Here is a 16,614-nt window from a genome sequence, read left to right as displayed (position 1 = left end):
GGGCCCTTGAAGAACATTCACATACACCCTCGTTCACATCTAATCATCATTTTGTTTAGCAGCTTCACCTCCTGGCGGCTCGCGTTATGGAGATCTGAGGATATTGGACACCTCACAGGATACTCATGAGGACACAGGGGGAATGTAGAAAACTCCATACAGACATGAATCTGAACTCATGATCGACACCAGAACTGATATCCAGCTTGTTACGTCTGGGGTTTTTAACAGTTTCTCAAGAGTTTTGTATAGAGCTTGACTTTCATACATGGAAACCCAAACCCACTGATATAAAGCTTTGCACTGTGCTAATGTATTTCCCCAGAGGGACAAACTGAAGAGCATATGCTAGACAAAATCTTTTCTTTTCCTCTGAGTGATTTTTTCCATTTGATTTTAGTTTTTTTCTTTTATTCATTTTTTATTCCAACTTCAGACATTTTTTCCACCTACAGGTCCCATTACCATAGTAAGATCCACTATTAGTACAAATACCAGAGAAAATACCAGTAATGCACTCTGTGATAAGCAATGATTCCCAAAACTCAATTGTAAAGCATTCTGAAAGTTTATTAAAGCATCAGCTGAACATTGTAAGGGAAAAGAGAGAAACCAAAAACATCTTTACAACTCAAATTACACAGCAATACAAAACAGGAAATAGAAAAACCTAGGCTACAGCGCTTTGCCTCCCACAGTATCCATACTAACACAAAGTTAAGGGGTTTCACGCACTCTAGCAGTCAGGAGCAGTAACTAGTGCTGTGTAGTGAGAGCTCTGAATGAATGCTGTCTCTGGCTCCCTCTGTCAGATGAGCAGTGTGTGCATTTTCAACTAGTTTCTTAATTGGTGTGGAAAAGTAAACCAACTTACGGAGTTATTACACGACACAGTCGAGTGCAAATGTCTGTGCAATGCGAAAACAAAAAAATAAGGTGGCATATAAGTACAATTAAGAACTAACAATTTACTGGTTCTTTGCATTCAATTTTACAGACGTTGCAGTATCATAAAAAAGTCAAATATTTATTGGTAATATATTCATAGAAGAAAAAATTGTTTGATTGTTAACTAAATATAATTTAAGTTGTCCACACATTACCTGTCTTTAAACTCTTTTCTATTCTCTAATCAGGGTATTATTGTTTCAGCCTGTTATTCTTTTTAACAGCCCCTTTCTTCTCTTTTAGGTCATTTTTGGGGTTTTTTTTTAGTGTTGGAGTTTGAAGAACATTCGTTCTTAAGATTTGGTACAACCTTAATGATTACCCAAAACATATTGATATGATTTTTAATCTTTTGTTTTTTTGCACTTGTCTTGTGGGTCAACAAAGAACAAATGTGTGAGAAAAAAAAGGAAGATCACACCAAAATTGTTGTGTTTTGAAGAATTATTCAGGTTTTTTCTATTACTATTTTCTTGGTAGTAACGCTGATGACAACAACACTGCATGGGGGATACAAACTTTTGTACTCGACTGTAATTTTAAGAAAGTTTTGAAAAGCAAAAAGAACCAGTAATAAACTGACATTGGGAAATGCAAGAGTTATGAGATCCAGTGATTTTTGTTTTAACTTAAAATCAGTGAATACAGAAATCCTTTAAACAGGACATTCTGAATTGTGGAGCAGTTCAGAAATTTGTTTCAATAAAGGAAATAAAAACCTGCACATGTTCATCTCATATCTCTTGGCTCATGGTCTCTTCACCAAGCGAAACAACCCACAACACTCACTGAGAGTGCACACTGGCATGTTTATATTTTTGTGGCTTTAGCAACAGTATGTGATTTATTTTGAGCCGAATAATAATTCTGTGAGAATCCACTCTCCATTTGAATTGTTTAATATATTATCTCATGTCTAGTTAAAAATATATACGGTACTCATTTAGGATGCAAAAGATCATCTAGTGAAGTATGTATATGTTTATGCACTGAGTTTAGAAGATATGTTTAAAAAAAAAAAAAAAAAAAAAAATTGGTTTAGGCTGAATAAAGAGATGTAGGAGAGCCTGAATACTACAAGTCTCTCTCTCCCTCTCTCTTTCATTCTCCCTTTCTTTGAGAAGAGCATGTTATTGGTGCTGTTGCTGTTGGTGGTGGTGCTGTTGTTGTTCTGCTCCTCCTGACTCTATCGCTTTACCCCCAGACCCATCTCTCTGCCTGAGATGACTTCAGCTGCACTGACTCACTGCTCGTTGCTTCGCCCTGTTTAACGCAAAACACAAGAGTTACTCGGCATTGTGTTCAGTAGCTGGGGTTCGTTTTGATCATGTGATCTTAGAAAAAAACATGACCAAATTTGTAAGGGATAATTGTGTCATTAAAATGTCACCATACACTGTTTTTAAGAGGGCGCACATACAACGCTTTTTTAAAACAAATTGCATCTATACGCTTATACGTTTTTTTTCTTACTTAAAAAACTAAATAAAAAGCAAAGTGGTTCATTTGCCACTCGTGATCACCATTAGCTGTGAAAGTAGGCGACTTCGAACAAGGCTTTAAGCCTCCCATCGCACCTCATCAACATTTTATAAAAAAATTTGTCTAAAAAGAGCTTTTAATCAAACATTAATAAAATTCCAACTTCCAATGTTTTTCATGTTTAAGTGAACATTATTTTATTCTACTATTCAAAGGTTAGATTTTCTAGGTCATATTAAGTATGCAAATTTACACACATTCGATTAAATAAAGCATTCTTTGGATAAATAAATGCATATTTATGTCAGTTAAATCAACACATTATTTAATGAAATCTTTTTTAATCTAATGTTTTAATTTTTATTTAATAAATTAACATTAGTAGTCCACTGGTAGCGGTTACCAGATGTCTATCAACAAAAATCTACCCTTCACATATAGTACCTTAGATTAAGGAAAATGAGGATTTCATTGATTTGCTGTCAGAGCAGCAGCCACTTTATTTTTTCCGATTACACCACTTGCTGAAATCTGCACTTCCTTCCTACTTAGGCCATATTTCATCTTGACACATCAGCAATGTAGCATTAAAAGCACCCGTGTGTTGAGATAATTTTAAAAATTAATGCCATTTCTAACCTTACTGGCGATAGCCTTCAGTTTCCCCAGCAGTGATGGAGTGTGTGAATAAACAACGTCATCTTCGTTCTCTTCGCCTTCTCCTTCCGCCAGTGCACAGCTGTCTGCCGCTGGCAGCTCACACTCCTTATTGGCTGACATCACCAGGCGGGAATACTTATACTCCAACCTTTTGGGGACAAAAACAGGTTTTGGACAGTCAGAGAGGGATGTCATGGTGTTATTCTTGGCTTTAGTGTTTGAATAGTAAATGCTAGTCACCTCTTATTTTTCTTCCAGAAGTAACAGGTGAGAGAAATGAGAAGGACTGCGATGAAAGCCCCGCCCCCTATTCCAACCTTCAGCCATAGTGGGACTGCTTCACATGGGGTGGAGCTTTTATCAGGGAGCGACACACCCTTTGTGCACAGCTTCGGCTCGTTCCATACATACAGGATGTCCTATTGGACATGGAGGAGAAATAAACATATCATCTGTTCCTCCGAGAGCAGTAGAGAGAGCCTGTGAAGGAAAAGACAAGTTACCTGCATGCCTCCCTTGCATGCTCCTTCTATTGAGTGGTAGTCTGCTTTAGTGCAAATGGGACATGCACTTGAACTGTCCCACAGGAAGTAGAAGGTACAGCCATCACACGTACCTGCAGGACACTTACTAAACACACAAACGTGTAAAGATTTGAGTGTATTCAGATTTTTACCTTTAAACATGCTAGTCAACACACACTGTTTAAACACACACCTCGGTACAGTAAGCTCTCCACGCTCTCCTTTCTTGGGGTTACAGCGTAGTGTAATGACAGCACTGCGGCCGTGTTCACAGGACGCCGTCACCTGCGGGGAACTTGTAAAAAGCAAAACACATTATATATGTGTTTTATATATAATTTATATAAAACACATTATATATATAAATTAATTGGTCACTAATTTATTCCATGAAGAATGTCTTAGGACTGAACTTGTAACTGTAAGATAGAAAACTCTTCTTATTCGTTGATTTCTGATAAAGAGTATTCACTTGTGAAAGTGTATTAAAGCTATAGAACTGCCATTTTTTATATCATTTATATATTCGCACAGGAATATGATTTTTTTTTACTATTGAACAATTGATTTACCACATGGATGTCAAAATATATATTTTTAATTGTCTTGTATATGGATTAATATCTTGAATCCTCTTGGTTTATGCAAAAAAATAATTTTTTAATCATATATGTCTATTCAATTGGAATCTATAAACCAATATTTATACAATTGTTTTACTTTTTGGCAAATGTTGTAGCCCCCATAACAATTTTTGTTAATTTCTTGAATAAATCTTTCTTTTATATGTGTATTTAACGCCAATATCATGACAAACCAATGCTAAATATATGTACAAAGTTTCCTTGGTTGGTACATTCTTTAAAACATCCAGAGGTGGCAAAAGTACATACATCCTTCACTTAAGTTGAAGAACAGATACTCATGTACTGACTATACTTTTTTTTACTTAAGCTGAAGTAAAGAAGTTTAGGCTTTGACATGTCCTTAGAGTAAAATTAGCCATTACTACTACCTGTTTTAGTGTCACCCTGGTCATCAGACCTCCCGTCATATTAATATTAGGGCTGTCAATCGATTAAAATGTTTGATCATGATTAATTGTATGATTGTCATGACTTAACTCATGACATTTTAATCTGTTTTAAATGTACCTTAACTTAATACTTTTCATGTTTTTAATCCTCTAATCAACATAGGCATGGACAAATATTAATGCTTTAAGCAAATGTATGTTTATTATTAGTAAAACAAAACTCAACATAAAACATGAAGACCAAATATTCTTGTTTTAGGTTTTAAAGTCATTATGGTGTTTTTAATTACGTAAATCATCAGGACACCGAACTTTTGCTATGTTTCCGCACGGACGGTTAATGAGGTGATACCGGAGAAACTTCAAAGTTCCATACGGGTTACAGGATCAGAGAATTTTTGTTTTTGATGTAAATTGGATTATTTAAAAGTAAACATTTTCTATTAATATATTTATTATGTATGTGAGGCAAATATTCATTGAGATTCAGGGTGTTTTATTTATGTCTGTGAAGAGAGGAGACAGAGACAGCAGAGAGCGCCCTCTGCCTGTTTTCTTTACCTGACAAAAGCACAGTGTAGTTGTTATTATGAGTGTATACAAAATAAAAGTAGACCCTTTACAGATTCGAATAATGTATTGCTCCTATCTGTATGATAAAAAAAAGGTTTTCGTTTCTGCTGGGTTTTTTTTAGGATTTTGGTGCTGGTTTGAGACTTGGCGCATCAATAAAAAACAAATGTTTACTGTTTAAAAATGATTTTTTTCTGTGTTTTTAAAACATTTTAATACATATCTAAGTAAACACAGGATGCATGAATAAACGTGTGTTGAGTTAAATGTTTTAATTTTGCCTCTTTTATATTTATTTATAATTTTAATAAAAATTGACAAACAGAAATGAACACTGCATTAATCGCGCATTAATAAAATTTGTGCCGTTAAAATGAATGTGCGTTAACACGTTATTTATTTTTAATTTTGACAGCCCTAATAAATATATTACCACAAAACTAATTTCAATTTTTTTGGACCTAATGAATGTATTCAGGCTGAACAAACACCATATAACACAATCAGAAAAAAGATTTTGATCATGTGATCAGGAATGTTTCTGTTCTCAGTCATGTTTACATCACTGACTCCCTCTGTTTAATTCACGTTAATCCCTTCTGCTTATCTCATTGTGAGCTTCATAAACTACGTCTGTGGTGTGTGAGAGTCAGGAAATGATACACCATTGGTAGATTGAAAAAGCTGTGCGATGACAGTAAACAGGTCGATGAGCGAAAATGGCGCCTGTTTTGAAAGCGTAAGAAGTAGAAAGTACAGATATTTGTGCAAAAATGTGATGAGTGAAAATAAAAAGTGTCTGAAAAATAAGTGTCTGAATGAGGTAAAGAACTAATACCAGAAAAATCAGTAATAAAGCATTTGTACTTCGTTACTTCCCACCTCCATTATATAACTGTTTTTTATGGCACAGTTTACTTCAAAACTCAAAGTCAAAAGTGACCAAAGCTGACATCTTCATCTGAACTTTTGAGGTACAACATTTAAAAGCAATTTTGAACTCACTAAAAGAAGAAGTTGATATCCGGAAGTGTTTGAGAAGTTTCAGGGAACATGTCAGTTCTAACGCTGACTCCATTCAGCGTGCTTTCAACTGTGGCTCCTGAGAGAGAGGGAGGGAGCGGGGGGGAATGGAATGATAGGAAGAGGGAGAGAGATTTATGGCGAGGGTTATAACATCAGATAAAAAAAAAAAAACATTTAAGGCTGCTGGATTTCCCAATGACTTTTCACACATCAGAAAAGGTCTCACAGTTTGATATACTTGATGCTTACCCTGGCTGCCCAAAAATATGGCTTAAATTTTATTATGAATGTATTTTTATGCACTAATTTCCATTTCTGCAAGTCTAAGTAGAATACCTATGAAGGTATCGGCTAGACTGATGGACTGGGAGGAAATGGCTGTCCTGAAGCCCCGCCCATCCGCTGGAATGATGGTTGACTGGCAGATGAAAGTCTGCACGTAATTGTTGAAGGCAGCTGATTCGCTCTGCATGTCTTTGCTGGACAGATCTGTCACGTTATCGGAACACACGGCTACCCTCCTCCCCTGCAATGGAGAGACAAAACAAATCTGATGAAACAACTAGAAATCTTCTGACATTGTAGCCACAAAAATATCTCCTGTGACCCCTCTGATTTTATGGTTGTTTTGGGGGATGTTCACATACAGTATTAGCAGTGTGTTTACCTCTTTTCCACACAAGCTGATGTTGAACTGGTGATAATATTTCGTTCCTTTGGAGGTAAAACTTGGTCCGTTCATGATGGATCCCACTGAGCTTAAGGCACTGAGGTCATAGGTTAATGTTCGGTTCTGGTCCACATGGGAGAAGGAGCAGTCGCTGAAACATAAGGAGTGTTCCTATACAAGGAACAGCACATACATACACTTACTATATGTTTTTATATTCATTCTTGCTTTGTGGTCACATACACACACAAACACACACACACACAAACACGCACACCTTATTGCTCCTACTAGCAGGGCCGCACGGCTGGCAGGCCTCTTGTCCGTAGATGTGATGTCCAGAAAGAAAGGTGTTTGGAGGACACTCCTGGCACTGGTTTGTGTCTTTGTCTATGAAGTGTCCTGCCGGGCAGGGGACACAGGATGAGCCACTCTCCTGACTTACTATGGCGCAGGCGTGGCAGGACGAGGCAGAGCCGTCCAGAGCATTCGTGATGGTGATGGAATAGATCTTCGCAATGTCGCTCACAAAGCGACGAACCTGAGAGAAAGACGGAATGGACACCTTATTTGTTTCTGTTCAAACCTGTTATAATCTATGTCTTACATGGATTCATTTAATTCTTACATCTAAAGGCTTGTTGGTGCGTTGGAAAGCCCATGTGTAAGACACAGATGCATTCTTAGTCATGATGTGTGTGTAAGCACGTCTGCTTTTGGTGCCTTCCCAAGACTCTACCACATTTGTGCTCTTCCTGTTCACATCCTGCATAAAACATATACACAGATGGAGCTACTTCTATAGAAACACAATATAGCCTCTGCATATGAAATTATTTATATGGATGCAGGATAAAGACGTGTGAATGCAATGCTTTTACCATCATGAAGTAGAGCTCACAGTCTGCACCGCAGATCGTCTCGAAGACAAATGTGATTCGACCAAACTCACTCGCCGTGACTCCAGCGACCGACGTTGGAAGTCTATGATGGATAAAGAGACAAAGAGGAAGTAAAAATCTCCGAACATAAATGAGCCACTAAACCACAGCAGCAATTTCTCTGCTAACTGGACTTCAAAAATCAATCGATTTGAAAGCAATATTTTAGTTTTTATTATGTTCAAGCTGTAAATATTATTGGCAGCGTGTTTGTTTACCACAGACAAGACAGACAATCATTATAACTATAATTGCAGTCAGATTTTTTTCTGCTGTTTCACTACTGTTACACTGCTACATTTCACTTAATATATAATGTAATATGTCAATTTATTTCAATTTTCCCATTTTTGGGATTTTACTCTAATCTATACTTAAATTCTACTGGGAGCGACTGCAATCCAACAATGTCCCTATGGGATCAATAAAGTATTCTGATTCTATTTCATTCTGAGAAAAGAACAGAAAATGTGGCTAATAGATAAATTTGTTAATTTATTAGATAGAAATGTGACTACACCAAATCCTTATTTTACTGCATATTATAATTACGTTTTTAGTAATAACGTTTTACTTGTCTGTTGTAATCGTACTTATCCCATAGCGCTGTTAAATTGAATCAAATCAGATAAGGCAGCAAGATGTGGAATCATTTTCTAGAACGGCAGCTTTGACAGTATTTCTGGCTGCAAGACAAAGCCAACTTGTATGCCAGACACTGAACATAAACAGCTTTAAATATATAATCATTAATACAGAATCATTAACTGGAAAAATCTTCTAAGCTTTGTGACTTTGTGGTTTTTCAGTAACATGACAGGCTGGTATAAGAGGTATATAACCCAAAGTTTTCCTATAAACGCTGGCCCTGTCCTGTTTTATTCGTTACACACAGTAGAGCATTGATAAAAAGTCAGATAAAAAACACAGTTGTTTTTAATACATTGGGTTTGTTCTTTGTCTGAAAGGGGTTTTGACTTACTTGAATCCAGGAACTCTTAGTGTAAGAATAAGATAATCATTATCAGACCCTCCAATTCCACTGCGAATGTGGTCACCGGCGACCTCCCACCCTGAACACACACACACACACACACACACACACACACACACACACACACACACACACACACACAAATCATCTACAGATTCATCAAAATCATAGCATTGTAGTATAAAGACTGTGATTTGATTTGAAAGTTTTTTTGTGTGTAGTTAACAGTGCTGAACTTCCCGTAACGTTCATGAGGAGCATAAAAGTTTTTCTTTAGAACAAACTATAGAAATGTTTGGGTTCCAGATTCAAGCAGCTGTAAGGATTTTTCTTCTCACCGTTCATGTCGTCGCATTTCGAGTTACCCACATTGAAACAGGAGGATTTCATGTTGTTGGGTAAAACATTCCACCATTTATACTCGAATCCTAATGAGGGCTCTGTTCCTGCAGGACATGCCTGGCACTCTGGGTGAAAAAAAAAAAGGTAATCTGGTCATTTGAACTGCAAATGAGTAACTCTGTGTGTGTGTGTGTGTGTGTGTGTGTGTGTGTGTAATGGATAATGAAATGCAGTGTGTCTGTACCTGTGGTGCCATTGGAGTATGTCCCAGGAGGACAGGGCAGGCACGTAGACGAATTGTGTGTGTAAAAGCCTGGATTGCAAGGTGGGCAATCCTCCTTTTCTCCTGAAGGGGGTAGAGTGACCGCTCTGGCAACATCCTCCACACACACCTTAGGCTCCACCCATCGATACAGCACTTGCGTCTGCGAAAAAAAAACACTATAATCCAACCAGCTCTTATTAAAAAATATTTCGGTTGGTTTCTGTATTTTGTCATGGATGTCCTACTTTGCCATTGGCATCACAAGCAGTGTGGATCTGAAAGTAATCTTTTTCTGAACACGGCGGCTTCTCCTTACACTCCGCCCAGCCTTCCTCTAAAAACAGAGCCAGGAAGAGAAATGTCACACAGCTATAGTGGTATATCCTAAATAAGACAAAAATGCATCATTTGCAATATGTGAAAATCTTAAATAAGTGTGTATATACCGGAGTACTGTGTCTCTGGGCATGAGGTGCATGAGCTAGCGCCTTTACTCGAGTAAGTGTTTCTAGGGCAGAGATCACAGAAGGACGAGCCTGGGGTTTTACTTAAGGTGCCAGGTCTACACAGGAAACACTCAGAGGTATATGCCACACCTGCATCACACATCCAAAATGATTAATGCACTATTTTCAAAAAACTTACATGTTTCTGCAATTTCAGACCATATCTATTAACATTATATGTTGTCACACACCATATTTTTGCCACAGACACTTTTAGTATCTATAAAGAAATCAGTCGAGCAGTCACCACGTTTTTGACCTTTTGCCTCATTGAACATGCATTCATGGAGTTTCTCCTCTAAAAGCACAAAATTCTGGGCGGGGAAAGAGTTTTCAATCATGGATCATTTCTGTTTAATGGCTAATACAATTCTGTGTTCATTTGTTACCAATGTGTAACATTTTCCCTATTTAGCATCCTAATGGATTCTTTAAATCAGAGTTCTTTCAATCAAGTCAAGTTTATTTCTATAGCGCTTTTCACAACAGACATTGTCTCAAAGCAGCTTTACAGATATCAACAGTTAAGATAAGGTGTGTATTTATCCCTGATAAGCAGCCATGGTAACTGTGGCAAGGAAAAACTCCCTTAGATGTTATGAGGAAGAAACCTTGAGAGGAACCAGACTCAAAAGAGGAACCTTATAGTCTTTAAACAATACAGAACACTGGAGAGTGAGAACTAACATGAGCCGTGAAATGTCAGATTATGAGTAATGTTCTTTCTACAGTCTTTTACAGTCATTTGTGGTTTAAAACTAGGAGCTACTGAGCAACTCATAAAATAGCTCAACATTTGCGATAATCACGGATCCAACACCAGCTTCTCCATGCCAGAGCCTTTACAGGGTCACGACTCAGTACCGGGCCACTATCCAAATTTACATACAGTATGACTTGAGAAAACATCATTTCTACACTTGCAACAAGTACACTCAATAAAATAATTGTTTTAATTTGTTGTTATGGAGATGATTTGACAGTTTCATGTGAATTAAATCTTGTAAACTAGTACAAATAGTAAAGTACAAATCACATAAACTCGCTACTAAATCACATTCAATTTGGCCTGAAAAGGTCTAAAAAAATAGAATAAAAGAGATTTGAAAACAGAATGTCTCACACCTTCAATCTGAATATTTTTCAACAGGACGGGCTTCACAGGTTTCCCTCCCAGTAAAATGCCAGTGGTCCTCCAGTACAAGATATTAGTGCCTGACTTCAAGTTCACCTATAACAGCAAGCATTTGTATGTACAGTATCTAATGTGTTATGTAATCATTTTCTTTGAATGCTGCTCTGTGGATATGTTTTACGTATTTGTTCTTTTTTTTTACACATTAAACCTGCACAGAAAATGATAATTAGCCATTTGGCCACATCTAAAACGTTTACTTTATAAATATTGATGCTAATTCAAGTACTGTCCTTGTTCGTTGAATAAGTAACAAAAAAATTAAAGGCAAATCTACAACTAGGATTTGAAACATGAGAAAAACAGAAAGCTCACTGACCGTGTGTGTTCCCCATTCACCATTAGACGTGAGTTTGATCCATTTCTGGTCAGCCGACTGGTCCATTTCCTGGCACTGATCATTCTGAATCTGTAAAAACCAATTGGGTGAATAATATAATGTCACTGTAATTCCCAGGCACAACAACAGTGTTTTTACCAGAGATATTGGAAATCACAATGCTAGTATATATATCACAATGCTAGTATATATATATATATATATATATATATATATATATATATATATATATATATATATATATATATATATATATATACTTCAGGAAAACCAAAATAATAAATAAATATGCTTTCAGTATTTTTTCTAAATTATGAACAATTAATTAATCATAAATCATGTTATTTTGTTTCTATTCTATTATTTTTATTAATCGTATTTGTATAGCGCTTTTAAAGAAATACATTTAAAATGAATAAATTTGCACTGTAAAAGTATTTGAGGAACCAGACTCATAAGGGAACCCATCCTGAATTGCGTTAATCTAAATATTTATTTATTATTTATTCCACCATTGTTAATGTTCTCAACTTTTCGAGACTGATGAAGATAAGGACGCAAACCTGTTCATGGTAATTGTAGTTCTAAAGTCATTAAAGCACAACTGTTCATATTAATTGTGAATTATTCAACAGGTTATTTGCATTTTAATGCTTTTTTCACTCCATATATCTGGCACTAGCACATTTACGGTGGCGATAGAAGACACTTCTCTACAGACAAAGTTTCAAGAAAGAAGTAATGTCTTCAGATTAAATCATGCTATTGGACACCTAGACCCTGGAGTGTGAAACGTTAATGTGTGTACACCTGAACACCTCGGGCAACCCCTTCCCCCACTTTCTGGTGGACCAGAGATCTGTTTTCACACACACACACACACACCTGGCTTCAGAAACAGCTTTACGCTTATTCGCTTCAACAAACAACCCAAACTACAGCGATAAAAAAAATCACATGTAAAACATCAATAAAACTCACAAAGAACTCGAAGAAGATGTTGTTGTCAACATATTGATAGTCAAAGGAGACTGAACCCTGTTTCATCAGATGCACTGCGTACACGAGCGAAACCGTGCACTCGTCCCGATTCGACTCTAAGTGAGTACCCTGAGGTGTCCATGTGGAACTGCACTCACACACACACACACACACACACACACACACACACACACACACACACACACACAGTAAAAAAAATGGAATACAATAAGCTTTCCAAATCCAAACAAATAACTCAGTGCTTAGTTATTTTCATGTTTTTTTTAAAGGACAAGACCAACTTGTTGCAGGACAGAGTTTCGTCTCCGGCTCCCTCAGGCTCCATGTAGGTGGCCAAGCTGCTGAATCCAGCAGGAATCAAGTCCCATTGGTCAAACCGGACGCCACTGCCTAGCGAATAGGAGCCGGCTGCACAGGCAGTACACTGCTGAGAGGACATCTCTAAAAACTCTCCTGCTTCACATGAGAATGCTGTAACACACACAAACACAAACACATGTACATCACAAACTAGTACATTTATACATTTCAATCAAAAAATGTTCGACCTTTCATTTAATTCAATTTATTTAAACTAAGTCAAAGGCTTTTGGGGGATGAGGCCATTAAGCCTGTAGATTAAAAATAACAAAAACGTTGATAGTATTCGTTGTCATTTTTGTATCTGAAAGAAATTGAGCATTCAGTGATAAACAATTTATGATTGTTTATTACCTATTTTAGTTTAGATGATTTTAGATTTTCAGTTTTCAATCTTTTTTAAATTTTTTGCCTGCCTGTATATGCAGTTTCATCAGAGTCCAATATTCTGGCTACTTAAAATGCTGATAAATATGCAAAATTATGGACTGTGGAAACAAATGAGCTGTTTCGCTAAGATATTTATTGTATATTTATAATAATAAAGGTTACATATGTAAAAAGTACATTAACATGCGTCTCAAAGTTAGAAAACGGCAAGTAACGAACACCACAATGTTCGTAATAAACAAAAATAGAGAACAAAGTTATACATTTTTAAATAAATACTTTTAAATAATACCTTCTGAAAACGGATTTAAATAAAAGAGTAATTATGGATTGGTTAAATCTGGGAAAAGAATCCTTTATAAAAAATTTCAAGCACTGAGTTTCAATACATGAGCCACAGCTTTGTACTGCTGCATTGTATATCACACTGATTTATTTTATGCAGCACTGCAAGAACATTGTAAATTATAGGAGGCTGGGGTCTATATAAACGAATTCGCCAGCACACACACACATACTGTACGCCATACATCATGACTTACTGCAGTCGGTGCCTCTGACAGGCTCTGGTAGGCCGATACAGCTGCCCTGTTGATGAGGAATGGCTACTCTCCAGCGTGAACCTGTACTGTCACACTCTGTGTACTCAAAGTAGTAGTCTCTCTGAAACACAAACCAAAAACTATTCCATATGCCATTTTGTCCATACTCAAAGTGAAATTTTAGATTTTTTTTCACACAGTAAAAGGTACAGTGAAAAGCTATTTGATAGAAAGAGTGATACGAATTGATATAAAAACAGTTCATATAATCACAGTTGCATTTACAATACAATGTTGTCCATCAAATCCAAGTGAAAATGCAAACATATACAATAGGTTTTTCTAAATATACGCGATATGCCATGCACATTAACAGGAATGTAGGCGGTGTGAGAGTTTTTTCAAACAAATCCAAGGTCTGTATTTATATGTCCAGGTGTAACTAGTCCTAAATGTATTATCATACAAAATATCTTTAAAATGAGCCCTAAGCCTATTGTGGTGTATGAAGTAAAAACACATAGAGACATTATACTCCCGATGAGAAATGTTGCTTTGTTTGATACACTATGCATCTAAATGTACATTTTGTTTGAGTTTTTTTTTTTTTTTAAGCTAACCCAAATTAGCAATACAATCATAGCCAATTTCCATCATATCAGCAAGTAAAATTAAGTCTTTAATGACACACAACACCATAAGGAACTTTTACACTTTTAGGAAACTTCAAAACTGAGGCTAAAAAGCCTAGTTCCACCTTGAGACCAGATTTTAGGAGTTTTTTGTGAGAGTTTGTGGGAAGTGATTGATCGTTGGATAAGACGTTGTCCTTTTTAATCCGTAGGTTCAAATCTCGACACCAAGCTGCTTCTGTTGCTGCTCACCTGCTCAGCTGTATTAATGAGATAATTGTAAGTTGCTCTGAATAAGGTGTCTCTCAAATGCTGTAAATGTGAATGTTCTCAACACTTGAGAAGAGTTTTTAGCTCATGCATGGAATGGTCATCAGTCAGAGCCTATATCATTTATAAACATTTATAAAACAGATCATTTTGGTTCTAGAAAGAAAGGTGCTATTATACTTATCAGATGTACTTTACAGCACAGTGAGATTCTTTCTTTGCATATTCCAGGGATATTATAAAGTTGGGGTCAGAGTGCAGGGTCTGCCACAGAGCACAGAGAGTTAAGGGCTTTGCCCAGGACCCCAAGAGTGGCACCTTAGCAATACCAGACCTTCTGTTTAGTAACTTAAAGCCTTAATCTCTGATCTACCACTAAACTCTGCATAACTGAATAAACAGTCCACTTACGCCATTATTCTTTCCACAGAATATTCTACTCTTTGTCTGCTACGTTGCTTAACAACTAACGCTATTAACAGACTACGCTGTGTGACTGAACAACTCTTTATAGCTCATATCATCAATAATAAATTATTTATTTGGCTCTGGATTTGATCATTTAGTTTTTTTTCTCTGACACATGTTGCACCCTTAAGCGCGATGGAATTGCTTTAACATATGACCTATCATTGTGGTTTATGGATTTATTAAACAAAGCATCAATTAATGCATGTATTTTCCTACTTTGTTATACTATGAGCAGTGCTTATGATTTATTAATGAACTACCAGGACCACACCGACATGCGCTTTTTGTGATACAGACATGACCGGTTTGTGGTCCACCGCGGTTGCCAGGAAGAAGACAGGGAGCCTCGTGACTGTTGTCATGACAGTCATTTGCTTTTGTCCACCAGTGTCTGAATAGTAATGAATTGAAGCCTGACATATACTGATAGCAGTCCAAAATAATAAGGTGACAGAAGGCCTGGCAGCTATAAACATATCTCTCTCTCTCTCTCTCTCTCTCTCTCTCTCTCTCTCTCTCTCTCTCTCTCTCGCTCTCGCTCTCACCCTCTCTCTGTGTAGACAGACAGATAAGGCTGTGAGCTCTGTCATGCTAATCAGTGTCCTCTCGTCTAAAGCACACACTGAAAATACTTTCTCCTGCCCCCATAAGCCCTCCCAAACAAAAAGCCATTGACACACACCTGATGCACTCGCCCCACTGTGGCTTCATGAGCTTCTGTTTAATTTATCTTTAACTAGATGGAAGACCTTTATCATAATATCTCAAAGATACTCTGTTCAAAATTTCTACGTTTTCTGTATTGACTTTGATGGTCCATCCCTGACATGTCTGTGTGGGAAAAATACAACTAATGTTATCATTTTTATTATTATATCTAATAAATGCTATAGGCAAAGAATGCAGTGTGTGGCAGTGTGTAACGTAACTAAGCTAAATTGTGATATGTCTGGTAATGGTTTTCTAAAAGAGCCACACAGTTTGTTTTACAGCGAGGCAGGTGCTGCTCTCCAGAGAGTACTCGGTTACAGCACGCTATTATAACACTGAAAAGATGGAGACACTTAACTCAGCAGTGCACCTGCTGCTCTTACACCAGACCCCATTCGTGTGTGTGTGTGTGTGTGTGTGTGTAGGGAGAGTGAGAGAGCTGTAAAACAAAGCTCCTGTAATTTTATTTTATGTAAAGGGCACATGGATTAAAGCAAAAATCTATATATCCATAATGATTATGAAGATAATAATCATGCAATGCTTGTCATCCATCACTCACAGTGCTCTTCAGTCACCTAATGATAATGGAGTTGAAGGTACATTTCATTTTGACCTCAGTACTCCACCAGATGTTTCACTTTCTTGTGTTACCACCACCATCACCATCATCAGTTCAACCAACTGACTGTCTCATAGGTGCTCTTATATTTCGAGGGGAAGTTCTGGTTACA

General features: G+C 36.9%; 1 protein-coding gene across 1 annotated transcript in view; it reads right to left on the bottom strand.

The window, feature by feature from the left end:
* Positions 1-552: 552 nt before the first annotated feature.
* The window catches only part of elapor2b (endosome-lysosome associated apoptosis and autophagy regulator family member 2b), a 17,458-nt gene continuing 1,396 nt past the window's right edge, over positions 553-16,614 (bottom strand). Inside the window, exons 2-22 of the mRNA XM_046872753.1 lie at positions 13,797-13,917; positions 12,786-12,975; positions 12,484-12,631; positions 11,482-11,571; positions 11,093-11,198; positions 9,908-10,057; positions 9,707-9,795; positions 9,441-9,621; positions 9,193-9,321; positions 8,843-8,933; positions 7,801-7,903; positions 7,548-7,685; positions 7,197-7,460; positions 6,917-7,090; positions 6,586-6,775; positions 6,229-6,325; positions 3,808-3,909; positions 3,594-3,720; positions 3,331-3,509; positions 3,070-3,238; positions 553-2,211 (exon numbers count right to left, since the gene is read on the bottom strand). Of these exons, the coding sequence (XP_046728709.1) occupies positions 2,143-2,211; positions 3,070-3,238; positions 3,331-3,509; positions 3,594-3,720; positions 3,808-3,909; positions 6,229-6,325; positions 6,586-6,775; positions 6,917-7,090; positions 7,197-7,460; positions 7,548-7,685; positions 7,801-7,903; positions 8,843-8,933; positions 9,193-9,321; positions 9,441-9,621; positions 9,707-9,795; positions 9,908-10,057; positions 11,093-11,198; positions 11,482-11,571; positions 12,484-12,631; positions 12,786-12,975; positions 13,797-13,917 (2,907 nt within the window). The 3' untranslated portion in view covers positions 553-2,142. The remainder of the gene's footprint in view (positions 2,212-3,069; positions 3,239-3,330; positions 3,510-3,593; positions 3,721-3,807; positions 3,910-6,228; positions 6,326-6,585; positions 6,776-6,916; positions 7,091-7,196; positions 7,461-7,547; positions 7,686-7,800; positions 7,904-8,842; positions 8,934-9,192; positions 9,322-9,440; positions 9,622-9,706; positions 9,796-9,907; positions 10,058-11,092; positions 11,199-11,481; positions 11,572-12,483; positions 12,632-12,785; positions 12,976-13,796; positions 13,918-16,614) is intronic.

This window comes from Silurus meridionalis, chromosome 18 (genome assembly GCF_014805685.1).
Source record: "Silurus meridionalis isolate SWU-2019-XX chromosome 18, ASM1480568v1, whole genome shotgun sequence".
Classification (NCBI taxonomy): Eukaryota; Metazoa; Chordata; class Actinopteri; order Siluriformes; family Siluridae; genus Silurus; species Silurus meridionalis.
This window is presented reverse-complemented; position numbering and strand designations above follow the sequence as displayed.